Source organism: Ceratotherium simum, chromosome 19, assembly GCF_057802395.1.
Source record: "Ceratotherium simum simum isolate JZ-2026a chromosome 19, ASM5780239v1, whole genome shotgun sequence".
NCBI lineage: Eukaryota > Metazoa > Chordata > Mammalia > Perissodactyla > Rhinocerotidae > Ceratotherium > Ceratotherium simum.
Window position 1 is genome coordinate 41,864,363 of NC_141918.1, and position 27,836 is coordinate 41,892,198.

Consider the following 27,836-nt stretch of genomic DNA (forward strand, 5'->3'; position numbering starts at 1 on the left):
TTCTTCACAAATGGTTTTCTTCAAAATTCTCTTCACAATTTCTGTTTTCTTTCCTCTGTATTTCAGTTTCCTGATTTTAAACGTGATAATTATACCTACTTCAGAGAGGAGTTGTAGGGTTGAATGACATAATGCACATCAAGAGTCTCACATAAAACTCACAAGAAGTGCTCAATAGGTATCAATGACCCTTACTTAAACTCCAGATACATGCCACCTTATATTTTCCTCTCATTTGTTTCACTTTCTTACGTTCTCTTTTCCCTTTCCCAAATCTGCATTAGATGTCACTATGTGTAAATAATTAGGAATATGTTCAGATGTGTATTTGTAAATATCAATATATTTAGAATTGTTGTACAAATGTATTTGAATGAATATAGGTGCTTATGTAACAGTATATTTAATTCAATAAAAATATATCAAATGCTATAGTAAAGAAACAAAGGAGTTTGAGATCGAATGGAATAATTTAAACTAGCCATACACAATATAATAAATATCAAAATGTTAGTTTAAAGTGAATGCAATAGAAGCACAGAGGAGGGACTTCTGCTTCAGATAAGAAGGAAGGTGACATTCTAGCTGCAACTTTACAGTTGAGTTGGACATTATCACATGGGCATCAGAGGGAGGGAAAAGTTTATCCAGAAGGAAACGTAGGACCAAAGAGTTAGTGATGTGAATGCATACGATGTGTTTGGGCAGTGGTGGGTAACAGGGCTAGAAAAATAGGCTGGGCCAGACTGGAAACACTTTTTAAAAATTTTTCTTTTTATGGAGATATGATACACAGTGTCTAACTTGAATAAATAACACATATTTGAATGACGGTTTCTTCAGCAACAGAGAAGTTATGTCATCCTTACGAGGAAGAGTAGCAATATCCATGATGATCTATTATCATGAGCCTGTGCTACCTCCCTGCCTTCTTCACTGTCTCTTCATCTACTGACCCCCAAGTAATGGATATTCACTTTTAACAAATTTCGGTTCTGCACTCTACTTCATCCTTCACACAGGTACTAAAATAATCTTCCTAAAATAGACAAATCAAGTAAAGCTTCTGCTCAGAAATCTTAAATGGTTTACTCTATTGATATTAAAATTAAGATAAACTGATTGACACAGTATATAAAGACCTCCTCCTTCATTCTTTTATCCATTCTGTCTTTTATTTGTCAAACATTTATTGACACTGTTTTTCTAGGCATAGAGGATATGATAGGTAAGACACGGAAACTACCCCATAGGAGTTTACCATCACGTGAAGAATTACACATTAAGTCAGAATAGGAGAAAGACATGACAGAGATACGTATTGGCTTTATATACTAAGCTGATGATTTAGTAACTTATATTTCCAGCCTACACCTTTCCCCTAAATTCCAGACTCAAATATCCAGTATATAAGAAGCATATCTACTTAAATGTGTAATAAGCATTTAAAATATTAACTTAAAAGCAAGCTCCTAATCTCCTTTCTCAAATCTATTCCTCTCCCATTCTTCTCCATCTCAGTGTAAAATAATCCCCACCCTTCTAGTGGCTCAGATTAATGACTTAGAGTCTTCTTTGATTCCTCCCTTTCTCTCACACCCCATATTCAATCTCTTACCCAATTCTGTTGGCCCTATCTTCAAAATATACCCAGAATCCACCCATCTCCACTGACATCCTCATGCAAGCCATTACCATTTTTCATCTGGATCTTTTCAATAGCCTCCCACTGGTCTCCCTGCTTTAGCCTTTTGTCCTCCTTCAGTCTTTTCTCAATACAACAGCCATCAAGATCTTTTAAAAATGTAAATCAGAGCACATCATTCCTATGTTCAAGAACCTGAGATGACTTTCTTTTTATTTTATTTATTTATTTATTTATTTATTTATTTATTGTTTATTGCAGTAACATTGGTTTATAACGTTGTATAAATTTCAGGTGTACATCATTATACTTCTATTTCTGCATGGATTACATCGTGTTCTTGTGTTCACCACCCAAATACTAATTACAATCCATCACCACACACATGTGCCTAATTATCTCTTTCACCCTGCTCCCTCCCCCCTTCCCCCCTGGTAACCACCAATCCAATCTCTGTCTCTATGTGGTTGTTTGTTGTTGTTATTATCTACTAATTAATGAGTGAGATCATACAGTATTTGACCTTCTCCCTCTGACTTATTTCACTTTGCATAATACCCTCAATGTCCATCCATGTTGTCACAAATGGCTGGATTTCATCGTTTCTTATGGCTGAATAGTGTTCCATTGTGTATATATACTACTTCTCATACACAGCTGGTGGGAGTGCAAACTGGTGCAGCCACTATGGAAAATAATATGGAGATTCCTCAAAAAATTAAGGATAGAACTACCATACGATCCAGCTATTCCACTGCCGGGTATTTACCCAAAGAACGTGAAAACACCAATGTGTAAAGAAACATGCACCCCTTTGTTCATTGCAGTGTTATTCACAATAGCCAAGACTTGGAAGCAACCTAAGTGCCCACCAAGGGACGAATGGATAAAGAAGATGTGGTATATTTACACAATGGAATACTACTCAGCCATAAGAAATGAAATGACTTTCAAAACTTATATATCTTCCTCTCCTCTCTGACTTCAACACCAACAATTCTTCCCCCTTACTCTATTTCAGCCATATTAGTCTCCTTCCTGGTCATTTGCTGGAATTCTCTTCCCCTGAAAATATCTATATATCTTCCTCCCACTTCCGCTAGTCTGAACACTATTTAATATTATAATCCTCATTCCCAACTAGCACTCCCTAGCCCCTTCCCTGCTATGTATCTCTCATTTGCTATCATACCATTTGACATACTTAATCTTTTACTTACTTATTTATTGTCTGTTTTCCCACCAGATGGTAAACTCTATGAAGGCAAGAATTTTGGTCTTCTGTCACTGCTGTGTTCAAATGCTTAGAAAAGTTCTATTACATAGTAGAGGACGATATCCATTTGCTGTGTAAATGAACGTGTATGGGGGTGGGGAATTGGCAGTGCTAATAGGTAGTGTTCCTGAAAAACAAACATGAAGCATGGAGAGAAAGGGATGATGCTAGAGAGGAAGAAACAGGAAGAATAATGTAAGACCTTGGGTATCACAGTAAGAAGCTTAGGCTTTTATGTAGTGGTCAGTGCTGAGCTAATGGGTAGAGGAATGAGTGGGTCAGATTGGCACTCTGAGAGCAGCATGAAGAACACCTTTAAAAAGAAATCAGACTACAATTAGAGACACCAGGAAAAGAGGGTGCTCTAACACCCTAGGCAAGAAGTAATAGTGGCCTGAACTAACAGAAAGAAGAGCAGAGATCAATATAAGTAAACTTGAGATATATCAAGAACATAGAATTAACATGGTTTGGTGACTGGAAGGGAAATGTGGACTCACTTGTTGATCATTCCTCGGTTTCTGGCTTAGATAGACAGTAGATGATTGTACTGCCCACCAAAATAGACAATGTAGGAGGAGGGTGAATACCAACATGGTATGATGGGGTGAGGTTGCTGTTGGGCATTTCGAGTTTGAGGATTTCTGTAGCACATCCAAGTGATGTTTACCTATTAAGCAGCTGGAAATATGAGAATGAAGCTTAACAGTAAATCTGTGAGTAGAAGATGTGAATTTAGAAGTCATCAATATATAAGGTAGGTAAAATAGTACGAGCAGATGAGATCATTAGAGGATAGTGGATAAAATCAGAAGAGTGGAAGACGTTGCCTTAAGGAAAAACAACTTTTAACGGTAGACAGGAAAAAAGATCTCAAAAAGGAGTTAGAAAATTATAAGGAAACCCAGACATTTGCACAGAAGAGACTGAAAGATATCTGGAATGTCTACGGCACCAAGTGAGAGATTTTTAGGATGAGAAACCTTGGGCATATTTGTAATCTAATAACACATCTCTATGAAATATTATCTATTTGCACACCGAGGACTTTTCAAAATTCAAAATGTTTAAAATGTACCTGTATATTCCACTGAGGGGAAGTAGCATTCAGATGGGCTTTCCGAGAGATGAAGCACAAATTTTTCAAGTAACTCTACTAAAGCTGTAATAAACAAGAGAATAATTAGGACATTAAAGGTCAAGAATAATACGTGATGATGCATCTCTAAATCACAGACTAGCAGATAAAAGTCATCTGAACTTCTTCACAGTTACGCTCTTAAGGGGTCCAATTCAAAACACATAACATTTTAATATTCATAACAATGTTTCTGATGTAAATTAAATTTTAATAGCTTCACTGAGAACCTATTCAATGTAAAACTGGAAAGCAAGCATGTGTTATCTTTAGATTCTCTAAGGATTACTTCAGAATTTGCTAAATGATTTTAATACAGAAAGAAAATTATCATTAATTAGGCTATAATATCCTGTCATCATTATACACACATACAGAAAAGAAAATTACATGAACTCCAAGATCAAGATCAATGCATAGCTCATGTTCCTTTCAAAACCAGGACATTTTATGTGTTTTATTAACTTTCCAACTGATGGTATCTGTTCAAGGCAACCTGATCAAAAGTAAGCTTGCCAGGGGTTGTTGGGAGGAAAGCATGATAGGCAGAGTACAGGATTTTTACAGCAGTGAAACTCTTCTGCACGATACTATAATGGTGGATACAAGTCATTATACATTTGTCAAAATTCATAGACTGTACAACACCAAGAGTGAACCCTAATGTAAACTATGAACTTTGGATGATGATGATGTGTCAATGCAGGTTCGTCGATTATAATAAGTGTACCAGTCTGGTGGGAGATGTTGATAGTGGAGGAGGTTGTACATGTGTAGGGACAGGATATATATGGGAACTCTCCGTACTTTCCACTCAATTTTGCTATGAATCTAAAAATGCTCTAAAAAATAAAGTTTTTTAATTTTAAAAAATGTTGAAAAGATGTCTTTCTATCAATGGAATAGTAGAGACTGAGTCATTAAAAAAAAAGTAAGCTTCCTCTGTCTGTCTTAGAAAGGACAAATGATTCTTTTCTGGCCTGGATTGATAATCCCATATAGATAATGCCACAGTGTTTGCATATATTACCTCAAAATGGACATAACTAGGTGGATTAGAATTAATATGAAATCCAGGATTATTTTGCTGGAAAGAAATATTTCTATAGACTGATATGCTTATACATAGAGTAAGTAAGCTTTAGGCACCTTTTAAAATTGTGCCCTAGTTACATTTAAGATATTGACTATGAACTATATTAACTGAATGGACCCTTTTCCACATCCAAGTGCATTTTAAGCATATAATTCATGAAGGAAAATTACTGTTCAACATGTGAAAAATTTAAAATGAAACAGGAATAACATACTCTTTCCAATAATTGTAGCTCTGACAAGCTACATCTCACAATATTTTAATGGCTTAAGATAAAAATGAAAATTTTTATTCATTGAACTCTATTCATATTCTGATTTCAAATTCAAATAAGACTATTAAAAAGTATGAGAATGCAGTGGTTGAGGATCAGAAAGGACACCAGTATTGTAGACTATTTAAACTTATAGTTGTTTAGACTGGTTCTATCTTCACATGCAGAGACACAAATTCTCTCACTATAATTAAATCTCATTTTAGCACAACCATATGTTTGTTAATGTTATGCATTTAAGTAAAGTGCTTGAGTTAAGGGGAGAAGTCACAGCATACTGCTAAGCAATTCTTTGAATCCTATGCCCGAAATCATGCTTAGCCATCAGACAGACAGTGAAACACATTTCAGTGAATTGAGAAAATTCTTCATCACATCTGTGAAGAAGCTAAACACAATATGATTTGAAACTTATGAGTCACCAGACTAATTGCAGACTTTGCAAAGCACACTATTTTCCAGCATGTACTGATCTTGAAATATGAAATTATGTTATTAGATCAATATATTAGAGGCTTACAGATAAAGTAATTCTAGACTTCATATGCAAAAATGACATCACTGAACTACCTGGAGAAGGTTCTAGATTTCTAGTGATTCCAATATATTCACTTTGCCCAGCTAACCTTATGAACAGCACCATGTATTTCCAAATATTTTGATGGCTAGGCGATAGTCATGGAATAATGCTATAAACTGATCTACATATGGTGTTGAACCTGTGGCTACAATCTCATTGGCTCATCTCTCTAACCCAACGTTAAGTGTAGCTGAACTGCATAATTACTAGAGTGGCTATTTATCTCAGTGCGACCAACCACCTCACTCATCATCAAGTCACTGAAAATTCCATTATCTATAACTCAAGGAAATTAATTCATGTCATGAAACACTTCTTAACTGTAAAAACAAATTAACTCTAGGATATTACTATCCAGAAAGTAAACTATAGAATATTGCTTTGTCTTAGGTGGATTTTTTAATTTTAAATGACAGACCTGAAATTTCTATAAAGGATTTTAAATTATGAGCCTTCTTTTAATTACATTCATTCCTTGGGGTAGGACTATGTCATTAGTAGACTATAAAACCAAAATTTATAATCTTTGTGTATTAAAAGGGGACATGGGTTTTCTGCTGAGGAAAACCTGAAGGCAGATCATTCAGGAATACTTAGATATTGACTCTGCTTTCTGTCTTGGCATTGCCATCACAACAATAGCTGGTTCCAAAACTGGGTACATGCTAGTGACGGCAATCAGAAAAAGAGGATGTCAGAGGAAGAATATACTTTGATATTCTCCACGGTATTTCATACAAATAAAATCTAAAATATGGGGGGCAGCATCGAAATGTAAACAAATGGTAGATCAAAAGGAAAGCCTGAATTAAACGCTCAGAGCAAAATAAAAAGAAACTAAAATATAGCCAGAAGTAAATCAGAAATAACAAAAATACACTTTTTTATGAAGACTTGGCTCATGTCCTCTTGTTATCTGGAAGTAGTTATGTGGAGCCACCTAACTTGATCGTTGGAGCTCAATTTTGCCCCAACACTGTTCTCCACTAAAAGGAGCCAGAATCCATTGGTCTCTATGTTTAAGAGCAGGAAAAGTGAGTCTGGACAACCTCATTGTTGTGACTAAACCAGGATTCTTTCAGAGGCATACAGAAGAAAAAGTTTAAAAGGACAAAGAGGCCAGAGTAAAGGAAAAGCTCTTAAAGTCCAAGTTGTGATCATTTGGGCATCTGAAGCTTACAGTTACACAAAACGTATTATAGATAGTTACAAAGTATACCACAGTTTCCAATATTGTCTATCAGACATGTTGTACATGTTATCTAGTGACCAACTCAAATTATATGAATCCTACACCAGAATTCTGGTTATGAACTACGTTATCAATATTAGTGAACAAATATAGGAAGGACAAACTTAGAATATATTTAAAATTATATACTTAGGTCACAAATAAAAGATTAATGGGAAATATTGATTAGAAGATAATATGACAAATACAGAGGCTTCTTTTTGTAGGGAGGTGACTTTAGAAAAACAGATGTAAAAAGTTAGGAAATATTGAATATGCACTTGATTATGGAATCTACCGTTTAGGATGGATAGACATCAAGAGGCTAGTTTAGTAAATTCACGAGAAACTAGAGGTCAATCAGACCTACAGAGATCATCTTGACAATAAGAAAAAAAGCAGAACTGTAGAATGATTTCTATTTTAATGAATAAAAAGAGGTAGCCTATGAACATATTTGAAATTCAATCTAGTAGAGTAGAGTGTCTAACTATGTTATCTCTCAATGCTGAATGAAATCAACACATAAAAACGAGGGAAATTAATTAGAGGTTTAGCAAACATGTCCTAGTTAGCTCTATCTTAGGGAAAAGGTCTGGGATATAGTTGAGGATGGGGTGGGGTGGAGGAGAGACACACAGACAAAAATAAGGTCATGAAAAGGAAGAATCTGACTTAACGTTTTAAAAGATTAACTTGAGCCTGTGAGCTTTGGGTCATATAACCTATCACTTCTCCCAGCGACTCATTACAAGTGAGTGTAGGAATATCATGTAATCATACATCCACATTGTCTCACTTGTTCTTATAAACTGAAAGCTTGGAAGGAAAACTCCAGAAATACCAGGAGCCCAAGTCTAAGAAAGTTGGAAATTCTCTCTCCTGGTAGCTGTGTAGATGGCCTGAGTTTAAATCAATTTGGGAAGAGTATTGATGGGTGGTTCTTCCTCTCTCCCCTCCCTGACCATTACCACAAAGGAGAGTAGCTGCCCATAGCAGGGAGCAGAACAGGAAGTCAACAAGTAGGTTCTTAATAAGTCCTTGTCAATTGAATTCCTTTTTGTCTAGTTCCTTTTGGATTCAGACCACATAATTTACAGAGAAATTAAGATTAATTCATTCACTCATAATTATGAAAAAATATTAATGAATGTACACAGTATTTATTATGTATTACAGAACCTTATACAGAGATTTTTAGGGAGAAACTGGAGAATAGGTGATGATAATTGAAAAACGTTTTGTTCTTGATAACTGTAGACAGTTAAGACCCGAGTTGAACCAGATTACAGAGCCAGACTGTACATGTGTGTACACATACACACATACATAAAGAAGTATGCCTGCCTCACAAAAGCATAAATTGGTTTAATATTTCTTCATTGAGCTTACCTCTAAAATTAGTTCATCTTAGTTGACAGGAAATAAGTATGTTATGAGATACTGGAGATGTTAAACATTTTATCATAATCTATCTAAACCAGTATTATGCTTACCCGTGTTTTTTCGATAAATGTTGTTTGCCTCTGATGTGCAAAACATTAGGCACTAAAGAGCAGGTGCAAAGAGGTAGTACAGCAAAGTGATACAGAGCATGGATTTTGGTGTCAGGCTGCCTGGGTTCACATCTTGGCTCTGCCACTGTGAACTGGGCTAGTTACCTATCATTTCCAGGTCTCAGTTTCCTTATCCATCAAATGTAGACTATCTTATAAAGTCAATATGAAGAGTAACTGAGTTTTGTGTAAGCCACTACATCATGCCAGGCAGAAGTCTAAATCTATTTTTTAAAGTAGCTTAGGGCCGGCCCCGTGGCTTAGAGGTTAAGTACGCGCGCTCTGCTGCTGGCGGCCCAGGTTCAGATCCTGGGCGCGCACCGACGCACTGCTTGTCCGGCCATGCTGAGGCCATGTCCCACATACAGCAACTAGAAGGATGTGCAGCTATGACATACAACTATCTACTGGGGCTTTGGGGGGGAAAAAATAAATAAATAAAATTATAATAAAGTAGCTTACAATCTAATGGTGGGCACTATATCAGCATAATAGATAATTGAGGTCAAGACTCGTGGGAAGTACCCCAAGATTCCAAATAGAAAACAGTTTTAATGTTACTGTTATACTTGTTTATCGTGTTTCAGAGTCATGGATAATGGCTGAACAGGTGATTTTCTTTGTCTTATCACTTTCCCCATTAGAGAAACTCAGGAACTACATGTTTAACTGAACATTATACCAAGCTGCTGATTTCTCAATTTGTTCTGTACCTTCTGGTATGTGTAAAACCCACTGATAATCTATTTTAAATATTCTCCACTGTGCAACCAATGATAAATAAATAATTACAATATTTTATAAACATTTAGGGGTAAAACAGTTTGCTCATTTTACACTAAAATTTTGGAGAATGTTTGATTAAGAAATATATATATTTTTAGATATATATAAATATTTACCTTTAGATAAATAGACAAATATTTTAAATATATAAATATGTCATAGATAAATATCACTCTTCTCTGAAAATATAATTTCTCCAACTAACAAAATATAAACTTATTTTTATTTCTCACTTTTAATTTTATAACAAATAATAGAAAAATGAAAAACAAAAAGCATGGCTGATAAAGTACACAATTACTTTTAAGTTATAGATATCAAGGAGGAAAGTCAAGATGGTGGCATAGGCAGACTCTGAACTCACCTCCTCCCACAGACACAGCCAATTTACAACTACTCATGGAAAAATTACCCCTGAGAGAGAACTGAAAACTGGATAGGAGGAACTCCTGCAAAAGGACAATCCTAATCAAGGTGGAAGAGGCACAAACTCCATTCTGGAGAGAAAAAAACACTGCCTTCACAAGCCGCAGTGCCTCACGGCCACCTGGGAGCAGCCCACAGGTCCACAGCCCTCCCTGGAGGTGTGGGGCCCTGAGCCGGGGAGCGCCTGCACTGTGGGCATTTTGTGGACCCAGCACAATCAAGACGAGTGGCATAATATCTGACTTTGCTGCTATTAAAACATTTGGGAGTACCCCTAGAAATGCTGCTTCACAAAGAAATTAAAACCGGCTCTTAAAGGGCCCACATGCAAACTCACCCAATTCAGAAAGTGAATTAAAATCAGCAGAAAAAAAGGTGCACAGTGATTTGGTGAAAAGAGACTCACCTGATAGGCTCTGAGTGCATTGTAGTGAGAGGTGAGACCTCTCCAGGGACTGGGACATTGGCGGCGGCCATTGTTGTGGCCTGGTGTGGGCGTGCTGACACAGACGTCATTGCAGTTCTCCCCGGGGCCTGCTAGCCCAGGCTCTGCCCCACGCACTAGAGCACCAATTTAATCCAGCTCAGCCAGGGCAGGCAACCCACACTAGGGACTGGCCCCACCCAACAACAAGCCCTCGGGCAACTTGTGGGCCTGCATAGATTGGTGACCGGATTCTCTGCAGCCTGGCAACTGAGCCCACTTCAGTGGGGCAGGGCGTGCACAAGGAGCGGGTGGAGAGTGTGGGGCAGTGGTGGAGTGTGTGGGGCTCCTGCCATGGAGAGACAGGGTCCACTTCAGGAGGTCAGGGCGCGCACACGGGGCAGGACTGTGTTGATTGTGTGTGTGGACGTATGGGTGGCAGGGCTTGTCAGCTGCAGAAGACTTGTGTTTCTCAAAGACACACATAGGGGGTTTGACCCCGCTTCCAAAGCCTGAAACAATTGGGTGCTCCTGTGCCTGAGGCCAGCCCCACCCAGCTGCAATCCTAAGAGAGCTGACAAGAGACCTAAAGGCTGGGGGCTTATAGCATTTGTAAGCCCCTGAGCCTAACAACCTGCCATGCTGGGGGCCTACTCACTTAAAAGAAATACTGCAACACAAATGTGGTATTAGAACTTGCAGCCAACTGTGCTGGGGCTCCTCACACCTGATAAAGAGACTGAAGGGCCCACAACAACTATAACCAGCTGAACATTACAACAGCTGGCCAGGAGCATGACTCAGCCTCCCTAGGCGCCTACAGGGAGAGCAAACAGGCCACAACAGAAGGACACATATAGTCCACATAGGGGTCACCCCTGGAACATTGAGAACTGAGGCAAGCACACTGCAGGCCTCCTAAGGAATCACTTATATAAGGTCAGCTATCCAAGAGCAGGAGACGTAGCTGACCTACCTAATACGTAGACACAAGCACAGGGAAAGAGGCAAAATGAGGAGGCAAAGGAATACATTCCAAGTAAGGGAACAGGACAAAACCCCAGAAAAGGAACTAAGTGAAACAGAAATGAGCAATCTACCCAACAGAGAGTTCAAACAAAGAGTCTTAAGGATGCTCACTGATCTGGGGAGAAGAATAGATGAACTCAGTGAGAATGTCAACAAAGAAATGGAAGATATAAAAAAGAATCAATCAGAAAGGAAGAATACAATACTGGAAATGAAAAGTTCACTAGAGGGACTCAAAAGCAGAGTAGAGGATACAGAAGAACGGATCTGTGAGCTGGAAGAAAGACTAGAAGAAATTACCCAAGCTGAACAGGTAAAAAAGAAAAGAATTAAAAAGAGTGAGGACAGTCTAAGGGACCTCTGGGACAACATCAAACGCACTAACATCCATGTTACATATGTCCCGGAAGGAGAAGAGTGAGACAAAGGGGCAGAGGATCTATTTCAAGAAATAATAGATGAAAACTTCCCTAACCTAAGGAAGGAAACAGACATCCAGGTACAGGAGGCACAGAGAGCCCCAAACAAGATAAACCCAAAGAGACCCACACCAAGACACATCATAATCAAAATGTCCAGAATTAAAGATAAAGAGAGAATCCTAAAAGCCACAAGAGAAAGACAAGTTACATACAAAGGAAACCCCATCAGGCTATCACCTGACTTCTCAGCAGCAACCTTAAAGGCTAGAAGAGAATGGCACGATATATTTAAAGAGCTAAAAGGAAAAAACTTAAAGCCAAGAACACTCTACCCAGCAAGGTTATCATTCAAAATGGAAGGAGAGATCAAAAATTTCCCAGACAAGCTAAAATTAAAGGAGTTTGTCACCAAGAAACCAGTGCTACAAGAAATGTTAAAGGGATTGATTTAAGGGGAAAAAGGAAGAGCACAAATAGGAAAAATTATCTATTTCCATGATAAGAGGGCAATGGATACAAATGCACAAAAAAGAGGTTAGATATAATATCAAAAACATAAAATGAGGGAGGAGGGGAGTTAAAGAGTAGAGCTTTCAGACAGCGGTGTAACTAAAGAGACCACCAATTCTGTACAGAAGGAGAAAGGAACAGAGAAGGACTACTAAAACACTGAGGAAAAAAAAGGTAAAAAATGGCAAAAAGTACATACTTATCAATAGCTACATTAAATGTTAATGGACTAAATGCTTCAATTAAAAGGCATAGGGTGGCTGATTGGATAAAACAACAAGACCCATATATATGCTCCATACAAGAGACACACTTCAGACCTAAAGACACTCACAAACTGAAAGTGAAGGGATGGAAAAAAATACTCCATGCAAATGGCAATGAAAAGAAAGCTGGGGTAGCAATACTCATATCAGACAAAATAGACTTTAAAACAAAAACTGTAAAAAGAGACAAAGAAGGGCACTACATAATGATCAAGGGAACAATCCAACAAGAGCAGATAACACTTGTAAATATCTATGCACCCAATGTAGGTGCACCTAAATATATAAAGTAATTATTAACAGACATAAAAACAGAAATAGACAGTAACACAATAATAGTAGGAGACTTTAACACTCCACTTATACCAACGGATAGATCATCTGAACAGAAGATCAGTAAGGAAACATTGGCCTTAAATGACACACTAGAACAGATGGACCTAGTAGATATATACAGAGCATTCCATCCAAAAACCGAAGAATACACATTCTTTTCAAATGCACATGGAACATTCACCAGGATTGATCACATATTAGGCCACAAAACAAGACTCCATAAATTTGAGAAGATTGAAATAATACCAAGCACCTTTTCTGACCACCACAGTATGAAACTAGAAATCAACTATAGAAAGAAAATCAGAAAAGCCACAAATATGTGGAGATTAAACAAAATGCTACTGAACAAAGATTGGGTCAATGAAGAAATCAAAGGAGAAATCAAAAAATAACTGGAGACAAATGAAAATGAAAATACGACATGCCAGAATTTATGGGATACAGCAAAAGTGGTTCTAAGAGGGAAGTTTATAGCAATACAGGCCTATCTCAACAAGCAAGAAAAATCTCAAATAAACAATCTAACAATGCACCTAAAGAAATTGGAAAAAGAAGAATAAGAAAAGCCCAAAATCAGTAGAAGAAGGGAAATAATAAAAATAAAAACAGAAATAAATGAAATAGAGACTAAAAAAAAAATAGAAGAAATTAATAAACCAAGAGCTGGTTCTTTGAAAAGATAAACAAAATTGACAAACCTTTAGCTAGACTCATCAAGAAAAACAGAGAGAAGGCACAAATAAGTAAAATCAGAAATGAAAGAGGAGAAATTACAACAGACACCTCAGAAATACAAAAGATTATAAGAGAATACTATGAAAAGCTATATGCCAACCTATTCGACAATCTGGAAGAAATGGATAAATTCTTAGAATCATACAACCTTCCAAAACTGGATCAAGAAGTAGAGAATTTGAATAGACCAATCACCAGTAAGGAGATTGAAACAGTAATCAAAAACCTCCCCAAAAATAAAAGTCCAGGACCAGATGGCTTCCCTGGTGAACTTTACCAAACATTCAAAGAGGACTTAACACCTATCTTTCTCAAACTCTTCCAAAAAATTGAGGATGGGGGGAAGATCCCTAACTCATTCCATGAAGCCGACATTACTTTGATACCAAAACCAGACAAGGACAACACAAAAAAGAAAATTACAGGCCAATATCACTGATGAACATCGATGCGAAAATCCTCAACAAAATACTAGCAAATCGCATACAAGAATACATTAAAAAGATTATACACCATGATCAAGTGGGATTTATTCCAGGTATGCAGGGATGGTTCAACATTCGCAAATCAACCAAAATAATACACCACATTAATAAAATGAAGAATAAAAATCACATGATCATCTCAATAGATGCAGAGAAAGCATTTGACAAGATACAGCATCCATTTATGATAAAAACTCTGAATAAAATGGGTATAGGAGGAAAGTACCTCAACATAATAAAGGCCATATATGAGAAACCCACAGCTAATATCATCCTCAATGGTGAAAAACTGAAAGCTATCCCTCTAAGAACAGGAACCAGACAAGGATGCCCATTCTGACCACTCCTATTTAACATAGTACTGGAAGTCCTAGCCAGAGCAATCAGGCAAGAAAAAGAAATAAAATGGATCCAAATTGTAAAGGAAGAAGTGAAACCGTCGCTATTTGCGGATGACATGATTTTATATATAGAAAACCCTAAAGAATCCACCAAAAAACTTTTAGAAGTAATAAACAAATACGGTAAAGTTGCAGGATACAAAATCAACATATAATAATCAGTTGCATTTCTATGCAACTAACTATGAAGTAGCAGAATACTAACAATGAAGTAGCAGAAAGAGAAATTAAGAATACAATCCCATTTACAATTGCAACAAAAAGAATAAAATACCTAGGAATAAACTTAACCAAAGAGGTGAAAAATCTGTACACCGAAAACTATAAAACATTGCTGAAAGAAATTGAAGAAGACACAAAGAAATGGAAAGATATTTCGTGCTCTTGCATTGGAAGAATTAACATAGTTAAGATGTCCATACTTCCTAAAGCAATCTATAGATTCAATGCAATCCCTATCAAAGTTCCAACAACATTTTTCACAGAAATAGAACAAAGAATCCTAAAATTTATATGGAACAACAAAAGACTCCGAATACCTAAAGGAATCCTGAGAAAAAAGAACAAAGCTGGAGGTATCACACTCCCTGATTTCAAAATATACTATAAAGCAATAGTAACCAAAACAGCATGGTACTGGCACAAAAACAGACACACAGATCAATGGAATAGAATCAAAAGCCCAGAAATAAACCCACACATCTATGGACAGCTAATCTTCGACAAAGGAGCCAAGAACATACAATGGAGAAAAGAAAGTCTCTTCAACAAATAGTGTTGGGAAAACTGGATAGCCATACGCAAAAAAATGAAAGTAGACCCTTACCTTACACCATACACAAAAATTAACTCAAAATGGATTAAAGACTTGAACGTAAGACCTGAAATGATGAAACTTCTAGAAGAAAACATAGGCAGTATGCTCTTTGACCTCGGTCTTAGCAACATATTTTCAACCACCACGTCTGACCAGACAAGAGAAACAATAGAAAAAATACACAAATGGGACTACATCAAACTAAAAAGCTTCTGCACAGCAAAGGAAACCATCAACAAAACGAAAATACAACCTAACAATTGGGAGAAGATATTTGCAAACCATACATCTGATAAGTGCTTAATCTCCAAAATATATAAAGAATTCATGCATCTCAACAACAAAAATCTAACAACCCAATTAAAAAATGGGCAAAAGACCTGAACAGACATTTCTCCAAAGAAGATATACAGATGGCCAACAGACACATGAAAAGATGTTCAAAATCATTAACTATCAGGGAAATGCAAATCAAAACTACAATGAGATATCACCTCACGCCTGTCAGAATGGCTATAATTAACAAGACAGGAAACAACAAGTGTTGGAGAGGATGTAGAGAGAAGGGAACTCTCATACACTGCTGGTGGGAGTGCAAACTGGTGCTGCCACTATGGAAAACAGTATGGAGATTCCTCAAAAAATCAAGGATAGAACTACCATATGATCCAGCTATTCCACTGTTGGGTATTTATCCAAAGAACTTGAAAACACCAATTTGTAACGGTACATGCACCCCTGTGTTCATTGCAGCATTATTCACAATAGCCAAGACTTGGAAGCAACCTAGGTGCCCATCAAGGGACGAATGGATAAAGAAGATGTGGTATATATACACAATGGAATACTACTCAGCCATAAGAAACGATGAAATCCAGCCATTTGTGACAATATGGATGGACATTGAGGGTATTATGCAAAGTGCAATAAGTCAGAGGGAGAAGGTCAAATACCGTATGATTTCCTTCATTAAGTAGTAGATAATAACAACAATAAACAAACACATAGGGACAGAGATTGGATTGGTCTTTACCAGAGGGGAAGTGGGGAGGGAGGAGGGTGAAAGGGATAATTCGGTGCATGTGTGTGGTGATGGGTTGTAATTAGTATTTTGGTGGTGAACATGATGTAATCTATGCAGAAATAGAAGTATAATGATGTACACCTGAAATTTTTACAATGTTATAAACCAATGTTACTGCAATAAATAAAAAATTTTTAAAAAATGATGATTTTTAGGAAACAAATGCATATATAAACATCTGAACATAAAACAGCTTGTTAGCTGGTTTACAAAACATAGCTGCGGCCGGCCCGGTGGCGCAAGAGGTGAACTGTGCGTGCTCCACTGCGGCGGCCCGGGGTTCGTGGGTTGGGATCCCGGGTGCGCACCGACGCACTGCTTGGCAAGCCACGCTGTGGTGGCGTCCCATATAAAGTGGAGGAAGATGGCCACGGATGTTAGCCCAGGGCCAGTCTTCCTCAGCAAAAAAAGAGGAGGATTGGCAGATGTTAGCACAGGGCTGATCTTCCTCACAAAAAAAATAAATAAAAACATAGCTATTCCCTCAAAACAAAATTTCCTTAGGAGTTAAATTTATTTGGCTGGATGTGGCAGAGTTTCAAAATATCTGTCAATAAAAAGTTCAATAAGGTTGCCAAAATTATAGCAGTCTAGTATATTCAGGTGAAAGCGAGTGAAACCAAGCAACCTGTTACCCAGCCAAAGGTAGATCAGTGTTCCATGTCTGCTTACCAAGACCTCTTAGTTCAAAAAAACCTTAGTAGTTTCTCAGACTTTAATTTTTGTTCTTCAGGATCATAAGTTAATCAGAAGTCAATGGATTTCTGGAATTAGTATTATGTATTCTAGACATGCCAGTACTAATCTTCAGGAAACACAGCTTCTATTAATAAAATTTTCACACAAAAAATCCACAAAAATTAAACAACATACTCACCACCTCCACTGATTAGATCGGGTTTGGCCTTCATCAGTTTGCAAAATTGTCTTCGGCAGTTTTCTATCCACTCAGTTTGTTTATCAGACATTTTAAAGTGTAACAAAAGTTTGCCAAGATCATTGTCTAAGAAGAAAGATAGCATGTTATATTATTATAATAAGACATGCTAGGTACACTGAAAAATAAGTATTACTGTTAAGTATGTAAACAGTTATAAATTCCAGAAAAAGTATAGAATATATATGGCTTTCAAAGGAAAATAGACATTTTTCTATAATTACATCTTACACCATCAGTTGCTTTCTACCACATTTATTAAAAGCTCCTAAAAATAGATTATTGATTTATAACCATAATTCTTGAATACTCTTTTTCTTTTTTTTTTTTTTTTAATTCGTTTTTTCCCCCCAAAGCCCCAGTAGACAGTTGTATGTCGTAGGTTCACATCCTTCTAGTTGCTGTACGTGGGACTCAGCCTCGGGTTGGACGGAGATGTGATGCCTCGGGGCGCGCCCGGGATCCGAACCCGGGCCGCCAGCATCAGAGCGCGCGCACTCAACCGCCAAGCCACGGAGCCGGCCCGAATACTCTTTTTCTTATATGAACATGACTCATTACTGAGTATTTGATTTAATAGACAGTGTGGACCTTAAGAGTTCACTACATAGATTTACATGAACATTATTTATTCTTCATGTACATTCAGGCACAATTTTATTCATTTAAAAGCAGAAAGAAAGCATAAGCGTAGAAAATCGCTAGTCAATCATTTATTTCCTTTCCTTGAAAAAAATTATACTAAAAATGAATGGTACTGAAAGCGTATTTACGGCTAAAATATAACTTTTCTTTGTAAGCAATTTCATGAATACTTGGTGACTTCCATCCAATTTTAGTTTTGTTTTTTCATTTTAATTTTATTCCCATGAGATTTTTCCATCTTCCATTTTAATTTTATTCCCATGAGATTTTGTATTGAAAATGTCTATAAATAATATATTAAATGAAGATTTAGGTGTCATTAAAAAAGGATATACAAGTATGTATACATACAGGCATATATGGTATTTTCTAACACACATAGGTAAAAATTCAAGGGGGAGTAAAAGAAGCAAAGATGTTCTCTTATTTTCCATAAGAGCATGGTGAGGGGGGTAGGTAGTCACATGAATTCATTCTTCTTACCACTTTTCTTGAAAGTGATGTTGGAGATCAAAGGGAACAAGAAACTTTTGAAAATATAGGTTCAAAGGCCTGATTGCTTCTGCCCACAGATGTGGTCTCAGAACACTAATACTACAAAATACCTCCACCTAATCTCTACTTCGGATGATAAATACCACCAGGAAGACACCAGTGGTCAACCTCATGCTAGAAAGGGTTTCAACCAACTCTTCACCTTTTTCTTAAGATGAATAAAATTATAATAAAGTCCTTATTCTTACAGGTTTTAAAAATTAATCTTTCCACCATACCAAGCTATTTTAATTTTATTTTTCCATCTAATCATTGTAAAAATACATTCAATAAATATGTATGGAGTTCCTCTCATGTGGCTATAACAATCAAGACAGATAAGGTCACTTGCCCTCATGAAACTGACATGTCAATGCAAATGTATGTGTGTTTATGTCTGTATATGTGTGTACACACATACACACAGATTATAATAGTGTAATCAAGATATACATATCATTCCTACGATCTAAATTGGTTTTATTTAGCCCTAAATAAGAAGCTTGTATCCTCACAGTCCTCATGGCTATCATATATAAAATTGTATGATTAAACATATAAATAATAACTTAAGTATTTTGCTATTTGACATTTAGGTTACAAAAAACCTCCTCGTATCAAAGCTACAGAAATACTCTTTCATACAAACACATGAGTATTCGAATAAAGATAACAAATATACACATACTCACATAAATACACATAAACCAAAAAGAATGTGTAATTCTGATATTTAGTACTAATCTAATATATTCTCTTTGAATATTACGGCCAGAATAATCCTGTAACATTTCATAAATAGCCTCTATCAGAAGTAATAACTACAGAAAAATTAAATAGAGTAAATCAAAGGAGAAAATGATTCTTTTTAATAAAAACTCTCAAAACCTTTAATCTAAACTCAAGAAATATTTTTCTTGAAAATTTTCAAGAAATGATTTTCTTGAAAATTATGTTATTAATAACAAAGTTTTAATGTTAAATGTATCTTGATATAAATTAGGCAAAAGACTTAATTCAACAGCATTAAAATGGAATTTTTAGTTTCCATTTAGAATTTCCCAAGTTATTTCACAAGAACACACCACCTAGAGCCTAATAAGAATCACTAGTGGCACATGATCACAAAGACAAACGCAGCTGTTTTTCATCTTTGTTTCCCTCTCTATGTCATCTTTTCTATCCATGTGTAGCCCTGTCTCTTATAACCATGGATGTCCATGTAGCTCTTTCATAAATTACCTGCTATTTAAAAATCCTATGCTATCCTGCCCCTCTTCCCTCCTGCTCCACACTCTTCCTTTTGCTCTCTTCTCTCCTTTCACATTTGCTATTGTTTCACTTTTTCATCATCTCATTCTAAGGAAAAGAGCACAAGGCACTATGACTGTAAACAGCACTGAAGTAGCAGGTATGCATCTGAATCTATTGGTTGGTGGACTGAAGGGTCCAATGTGGATACCTGGAAATAGGATTTGAGGTAATAAAGAAATGCTGAGCTGGAGACAGAGAGGCTACAAGACTCCTAGAGAGGCAGCTTTGAATCCTTTACATATTTGTGGTTATGGTTTCCCCCAGCCTTCAATGCGAGTGTGAGCTTTTCAATTTGCATTCTTCACAGTTAAAAATATCTAGTGATTTCATATAATGTTAACTGAAAAACACGTATATCTGTGATATTATTGAGTTTGAGGGGAATGATACTTTCTTTATTTCCCCCTCTAAATTTAGGGCCAACTAAGAAGCAGATAGGAACAGATAAATGGAGTTCAAAATATCTGTGTTAGTACCAAAACAGGTAAATTAGGCACCATTTCTTGGATCTGCTGCCACATGGGCTTCCAAATGTCTCCCCTGAACTGAATAAACCTACTCAATCACAAACAATGAGACACAACAAAGTCCTTTCCTGACCGCACTTGTTAGAAAAGGTGTGAATATGACCTAAAGATAGGCTAACTTGAAAGGACAGCCTACAAGTAGGCTAATCCAAGATTTTCCATTCCTTCTCCCAAATTCACCTACTCAACATGCTTCCTACCTAACTTTGTGCAGAATAAGTGAGGAAATCCAGAGAGAGGCCAATAGTGTTACTCCAGCAAAGGCCCTTGGACAGGGAGAATGAGACACAGGGAAATGGAATCTTAGGAATGGGACCATCAGAACACAATAACTCTAAATTAGTGATTATGTGAGTAGAACAAATATGAATGATACATAGGAATTTGGGGAAACCTCAAATTCTATGTTTATAATCACACAAAAAAATTAAAAAACAAGTTTTACTCTAGTCATGATGGAGGAACTGGGAATAGACTTGCCCTCCTGCTGTAAACAACTAGAAAACTGGATAAAATATATCAAATACTGTTTTCAGACATTGGCCAATAGACAGTGCAGGACTGTCATGTCTGAGAAAAGGGAACCTATTGAGGTGAGCTTTACAACTGGTGCAGTTTTTTTCATGAAGGCATTTTCAAGATCACTGTGCAGGAAGGGGGATGTCATGGAGGTCTTGCTGAGTTGAAGAGACAGAAGTCAAATAGTAGAGACACCGAGGAGGTTAAAATTTGTGGATCAGAGTATTGGAAAGGAAGAGCAGAGGAAGAACTCCAGACATCTGTATAAGCTGGTTGCAAATTCATCAGCTGTGCAGGTGAAGAGTGAAACTCCACAAGGCTGGGCAACAGAGTATGTACACAGGGCTAGAAGAGTCTAAGTTCCAAACAGAGTGAAGAGTCCCCCTTAATTACCAGGGTATTCCACGGAGGTGCCAGAAAAGTCACACCTTAGTAATAGAGTTAAATTAGCCATAAAGTAAAGGCAATTCTATAACTACTCTAATACAAAAATGAAAGCCTTGAAAGATCAAAGTGATCCACGAGGAACTTGATGGCATGCCAAAAAATGTCCCTATTCTTTAAAGAAAACAAAATCCAGCACCCAGCCACGTAAAATTAATAATGTCCATTATTCAATGTAAAAAAAATAATTAACATGAGAAAATGCAAAAATGTGACTCATAACTAGTAGATAAATCAATTAATAGAAAGACTCAGAAAGGACGGAGGTGATACAATTAGCAAAGATTTTAAAGCTGCTATTTTTAAAGATTTAAAGAAAATAAGAATGAAAACGTGGATGTTTAACCAAGTTGTAGTTTATCAATACTGGATTCCCACTCAGTAAAAAGAAACAAGTGAACGGTACATGTAACAAACTGGATGGATCTCAAAACCATCATGCCAAGAGAAAGAAACGAGGCACAAAGAAAGTATCCTATATGATTCTATTTGTATGAAACACTAGAATAGGAAAAACTAATTTGGTTCTCAAAGGGACTAGGTTTTGCCCTGTAGGGGATATTTAAGCAATGTCTACAGACATTTCTGGATGTCACAATGGGAGTAGTGGGTACAAAGAGAGTTCTACTGGTATCCAGTGTATAGAGATCAGGGATGCTGCTAAAAATCCTATAATGCACAGGACAGCACCCTCTGACAACAAGCAATTACCCAGCCCAAAATGTTAATACATAGTTCTGAGGCTGAGAAATCCTAATGTACAGTAATAGAAAAATATCAGTGATTGTTGGCAGCTGGTGGTGGAGAGAAGTTGACTGCAAGGAACAAAAAGGAACTTTTGTGGGTCATGAAAATGTTCTATATTTTGATTTTGGTGGTGGTTATGTGGGCATAGATATTTGTCAAAATTCAAACTGTATTCTTAAAATGGGCATTTTGTTGTATATAAAAATTGGTTATCTACAGATATGTGTATATAAATGTGTGTCTAATTGAAAGTTACTTAAGTGACTAAAAGCTTCTGAGCATACTAGTGTCACTAAAATATGAGCAGTTATGGCTCATAACTTGGTATAAAGTCTATGTTAGAACTCACTAAATTAAAAGTATGAATAAAATGATTCACTTGCAAGAACCCTAATCACTATATTAAAGTGTTTTAAAGTATACGTTTTTAAAATTCTCATTAATGGATTGGTGGTTACCAGAGGGGAGGAGGGGAGAGAGGACGGCAAAAGGGATGATTAGGCACATGTGTGTGGTGATGGATTGTAATTAGTATTTGGGTGGTGAACATGATGTAATCAATGCAGAAACAGAAGTATAATGATGTATGCCTGAAATTTATACAACGTTACAAACCAATGTTACTACAATAAAAAATAAATTAAGAATACTTCCACCAAAAAAAAATTCTCATTAATATATCTTCATATGAGATTCTGGTTGCTTTCTGGGTACAATCCAGTTTCCTGTAATGAAACAAATATTCACTTTTTAGGGTTAAATGAAAAAAACAATTTATCTATTTCACCAGGAAGAACCCAGGTCTACATTCTGTATATTGATTGAATAATCCTTTTCTTAACTCACACTTTATTTTTAATAGCAATCATTTTCACATACTTCTAAACATACAGTATTATTTTTAGACATAGTATCATACAATAAATTAGGTTTCAGAATATCGATTATACATCTAGCTATGATGAAGTCATCATGGAGAACTACTATTTTGTTTTCCAAGAAAGGTTTGTTGTATCCAGTAAGTAAGATAGAGAAGGATATGCTCCTCCTCTCAGTGCTCCTTCGACCACTATGATTTATAGGCAACCATGAAAAACTGGGAGAGAAAGTAAAATATCTATTTTAAACTCATTTCTTGCTACCATTGAGGAAAATGGAGAAAAAAAGGAAATATCAAGTTTCATGTTTACAAAATTCACCAATCATAGCTGACAATATTTCATTCCGAAATTCTTTATGGTAAACACTACAGTCTTTTCATACCTGAGGATATTGTGTAATCTGTTTCTCAAAAGATTATTATATAGAAAAAAATGATTATATTGATTATAAGATTATTATAACATAAAAAAAAGAACCTCAATTTCAAGGGGAGGAAAAATGTAAGCTCAATATAAATGCAAAGAAAATCTGCTATTTACACAGAAAACTTTTAGTACTTCTTTCCTAGGATGTCAGTCAGTAATTCTGAATGCCTACTTTACACAGAATATCATAACAGATGCTGCAAAAGAAACAAGATAAACGGAAGATTTCATTAACTAGCAACAGATTCCTAGGCTTAATTTAGACAGTCACCCTTCTATTATCCTGCAGCTTATCTGTGGAATATTTGCTTTCCATTTGTGTTTTTGCTTATCGTCTTCTCTTCTTCCATGTAGGTTAACACAGTCATTTCAGTTAACTCTTATCATAATAAACAAGGGGGGACTTTGGAGTGGTCTCTAAGAAGCAGTTGGAAAGATGCCTAAATTCCCTGTTAGTTCTCTGTACTCTCTAAATTTGAGAGTATCTAGATTCTTATACATGTTTATTTTGTTTGAACAACTCTGTGTTCTTAACACATGACATCTATATTTTATACAGATTATTCCTCATTTTGGAATTATCACTTTTGCTTAGTATGTGATAATTAAGCACTTACTATAGGAGAAATTAGTGACGAGGTCTCAAAAAATGAGGAATTAGTTTTCCCTTATCACCTGCATCTAAACTAGCAGGTGATCTATTTCCCTTGGTTGCTACAGATATGCTTGTTTCAACATGAAAGTAGAAAGTACATGGAAATAAGAAGTTTTACTATTCAAAAGAAAATACTTATTCTGATTTTTAAAATAAGTATCTCAACAGCTGCAGCTCAAGATTTACTGCATTGGAAAGAAACCATAATCTCACACTCCCAGTCTCCTCAGTTAACAGGATGATGTCAAATACAAGTCATTTACTTTTATCTGCAGAAAATAAATCTTAATTCCAAGGTTAGAAGCAATAAGGAAAGAAAAAAGAAGGAGAAAATGTCTGACTCCACATACATGCCTAGATAAGTATTTGATAAAAGCAAGAATTCATCATCAAAAATATTTACAGATTGACTATATGTGTAAGACAGAAAAGGCTTTTAAAATCAGAACAAACGACAATATCCATCATGTTGTATTACATTTTATATAGTACCACACTATTTTTCAAAGCACTTGCACAGCTTCTCCTAGGGAATTCTATTTTTAGTTGATTGAAGGTGGAGTGGTAATCCTAAATCTTACATAATTTATCAGACTAGCAATGAAGGCAATCAGTCTACTCATTTGTTAATTGGGCAATCTTCATTCTTTCATTAAAATGTGGTTGCCCTTATAGGTCATCTTTTTCTCCCCTTTCTTCTCTTAAAAAGTTTATTTCTCCATACTATGTAGATAGTATTCCGATTTTGAATCTCTACTATTAGGACTGTATAATGGATTGTCATCCCAATTGTAAATTAAAAATACATGAAGATAATTCACAAGAACACGGGCATGGACTTAATGTCTAAATAGACAGAAACCATCAAAATCTCATCAAGTAGCATCAGTGAATAAAGAATTAAACTCAGTAAGGACATGAAAATTTATTAAACAAAATCAATACAGATTAATGAGAACTGTCTTGTTAAAATAAGGATATCGTTCCAATGGCAAAATAACAGTATTTGTAGTTGAAAAGGCTAATTTTCAACATCTTTTAATGCAAACAATTTAAAATAATATCAGCATGTCTTGAGAGCTAGGATAAAATATGTTGGCATCACAAGAATGTAACTACAAAACCCATGAACTTTATTTCTCATTCAGTAATCAGCGCATAACTCTGGAGACAGAAAGTACAGTACTCTGGTTCAGCTCCATCTATAATTTAGAAACTTTGTTTCCTTATTGACCACAATATATTGCAATGATTAACTCTTCTATAAACAGTAGTCTACAACTACAAAATGTTCAAAATAAACATATATAATAATACCTATCAAAAAAGGCTTTTCCAACCCCCAACAGATTAGTACATAAATATTGCCAATGGTTTGCATTTTCACTTGTGCTTTTATAAAGTACCAAATCTATGCAAATAATGTAGATTTAACACAGTGGCTTAGATTCACAGTCTTCACCTAAGAATGTAATACGGCCCTCACAGCCATTTGATCAACACATAGAACCTAATGATTCAACATATATTTTATACTGATTTCATTCAGAGCTGAAAATTTACAAACAGAAAAGCAAGTTCTACCTGGAATTCACTTCAATTGTGTATGACATCCTCCCTCCTTTTCTCATTTAATTTGTAGAAAGAAACACTACTTCATGTTGAGGCAAAAAAAAAGATTATATTATAGAGATATTTATATCTCACATATTATGAACTTTAAAATGATGTTTTCTCATACAGGAAAAATGTCATCTAAAAATATCCAATTAAACATATCTGAACAACTTGACTATAAAGATTTTAATATTTTTGGTGCATTCCATTAAAGGGAATGATTATCACCATGGAATTTACTCTCTTTCACAGTATTTGAAAGAGAACGTTTTGTCAGGCAGAAAATCAATTTCCTATCAGATAAGTAGAAATGCAGTACAGGAAGCAGTAAAGTTAAGATACTGAAGCTATAAAAGATTAAATTTGAAGTAATCACAGAATAAAGGCTGCGCATTTTTTTGGTTTTTTTCAATTGTGAAAAAATGAGATGTAATGCTAACAATGCATACCTTTTATGTGCTATAAAAACGTAAAGTACAACTTTGTAAATGATAAAATAACTATAATAAAGGTGTCTACTTCATGAATGACATATACAGAGGTCTAGCTCAAGGAGCTTCTAATTGCAAAGCTATTCATGCTCTAAAAAATGAGTCAGATCAGAGGTTATTCCAGGTGTGAGTAACTAAGTTTCTAAATTTACTTCGGATTAGCATAGAAGGAATTCCTAAAGTCCACTGACAAAGGTTTGAAAGATAGAGTTTAATGATGAGAAAAATAAAGGGAGAAGAAATCTAATATTAATTCATCCATTCATTCAATAATATTATTGCCTACTACCTAAGGCAGACAGCATCTTTATCTCACGGAGGTTACATTCTAGGCCAGCAGACAGTGAACAAATAAGTACAGAAGCACATAGTAAGGTATAAATGCTGTTAGAGAAATAAACAGGGCGCCAGAGAGAGATAAGCAAGGGAAGAAGTATATTTTAGATAAGCTGGAGAGACATCTGAAGAAGTAACATTCAGACAAGCTCAAAAGGTTTAGAAGGAACTATCCATAAGAAGAGTAGGAATTAGTACTCCAGGCAAAGGGAACATCAAGAGGAAAGGGCCAGAGGCATAACCTTAATGTATTTTAAGATGTGAAAGATGTTACCTAATCGTATATCTGATAAGCGACTTACATCTAGAATAAAAAGAACTCTTACAACTCAATAATGAAAATACAAATAACTCAATTAAAAAATGGGCAAAGGATGTGAATAGTCATTTTTCCAAGGGAGACACAAAAATGGCCGATAAGAACATGAAGAAATGCTCAACATTATTAGTCATTAGGGAAATGCAAATCAAAACCACAATGAGATAACACTTCCTATCTACCAGGATGGCTAGAATCAAAAATCAGATCACAATAAATGATGATGATGTGGTCAAATCAGAACTCTGTTCATACACTGCTGGTAGAAACGCAAAATGGTGCAGCTGATTTAGAAAACAGTAAGGCAGTTCTTCAAACTATTAAACATAGAATTATCATATAACTCAGCAATTCCACTCAACATATACACTACAGAGAAATGAAAATATGTTCATGCAGAAACTCATATATGAATGATTATAGTAGCATTATTTATAATAGCCAAAAGGTAGAAACCATCCAAGTGTCCATCATTAGACAAACGTATAAATAAATTATGGTATATCCATACAACAGAATATTATTTGACCATAAAAAGGAATGATGTACTTACACGTGCTACAACATAGATAAACTTTATGGATGAACCTTGAAAATATTATGCTAAGGGAAAGAAACCAGTCACAAAACACCATAGACCATATTATTCCGTTCATATGAAAGTCCAGACTAAAGAAATCTCTAGAGACAAAAAGTAAATTAGTGGTTGCTTAGGACTGAGTGAGGGGAAGGGGGAAGGGGTTACCGGGTTTCTTTTTGAGGTGATGAAAATATTCTAAAACTGTCTGTGGTCATGGTTTCATACACCTGTGAACATACTAAAAACCATTGAATTGTACACTTTAAATGGGTGATTCGTATGATATGTTAATTATATCTCAATAAAACTGTTTTTAAAAAGTAAAAAACAACCCATATGGTTGA

At 35.8% G+C, this 27,836-nt stretch overlaps 1 protein-coding gene across 2 annotated transcripts in view; it reads right to left on the reverse strand.

Moving 5' to 3' along the window:
* The window catches only part of TBC1D32 (TBC1 domain family member 32), a 197,457-nt gene that overhangs the window by 42,303 nt on the left and 127,318 nt on the right, over window positions 1-27,836 (reverse strand). For both annotated transcript variants that reach the window (XM_087444041.1, XM_014781194.2), the window contains exons 27-28: window positions 17,398-17,523; window positions 4,000-4,083 (exon numbers count right to left, since the gene is read on the reverse strand). In XM_087444041.1, coding sequence (XP_087300167.1) covers window positions 4,000-4,083; window positions 17,398-17,523 — 210 coding nt within the window. The remainder of the gene's footprint in view (window positions 1-3,999; window positions 4,084-17,397; window positions 17,524-27,836) is intronic.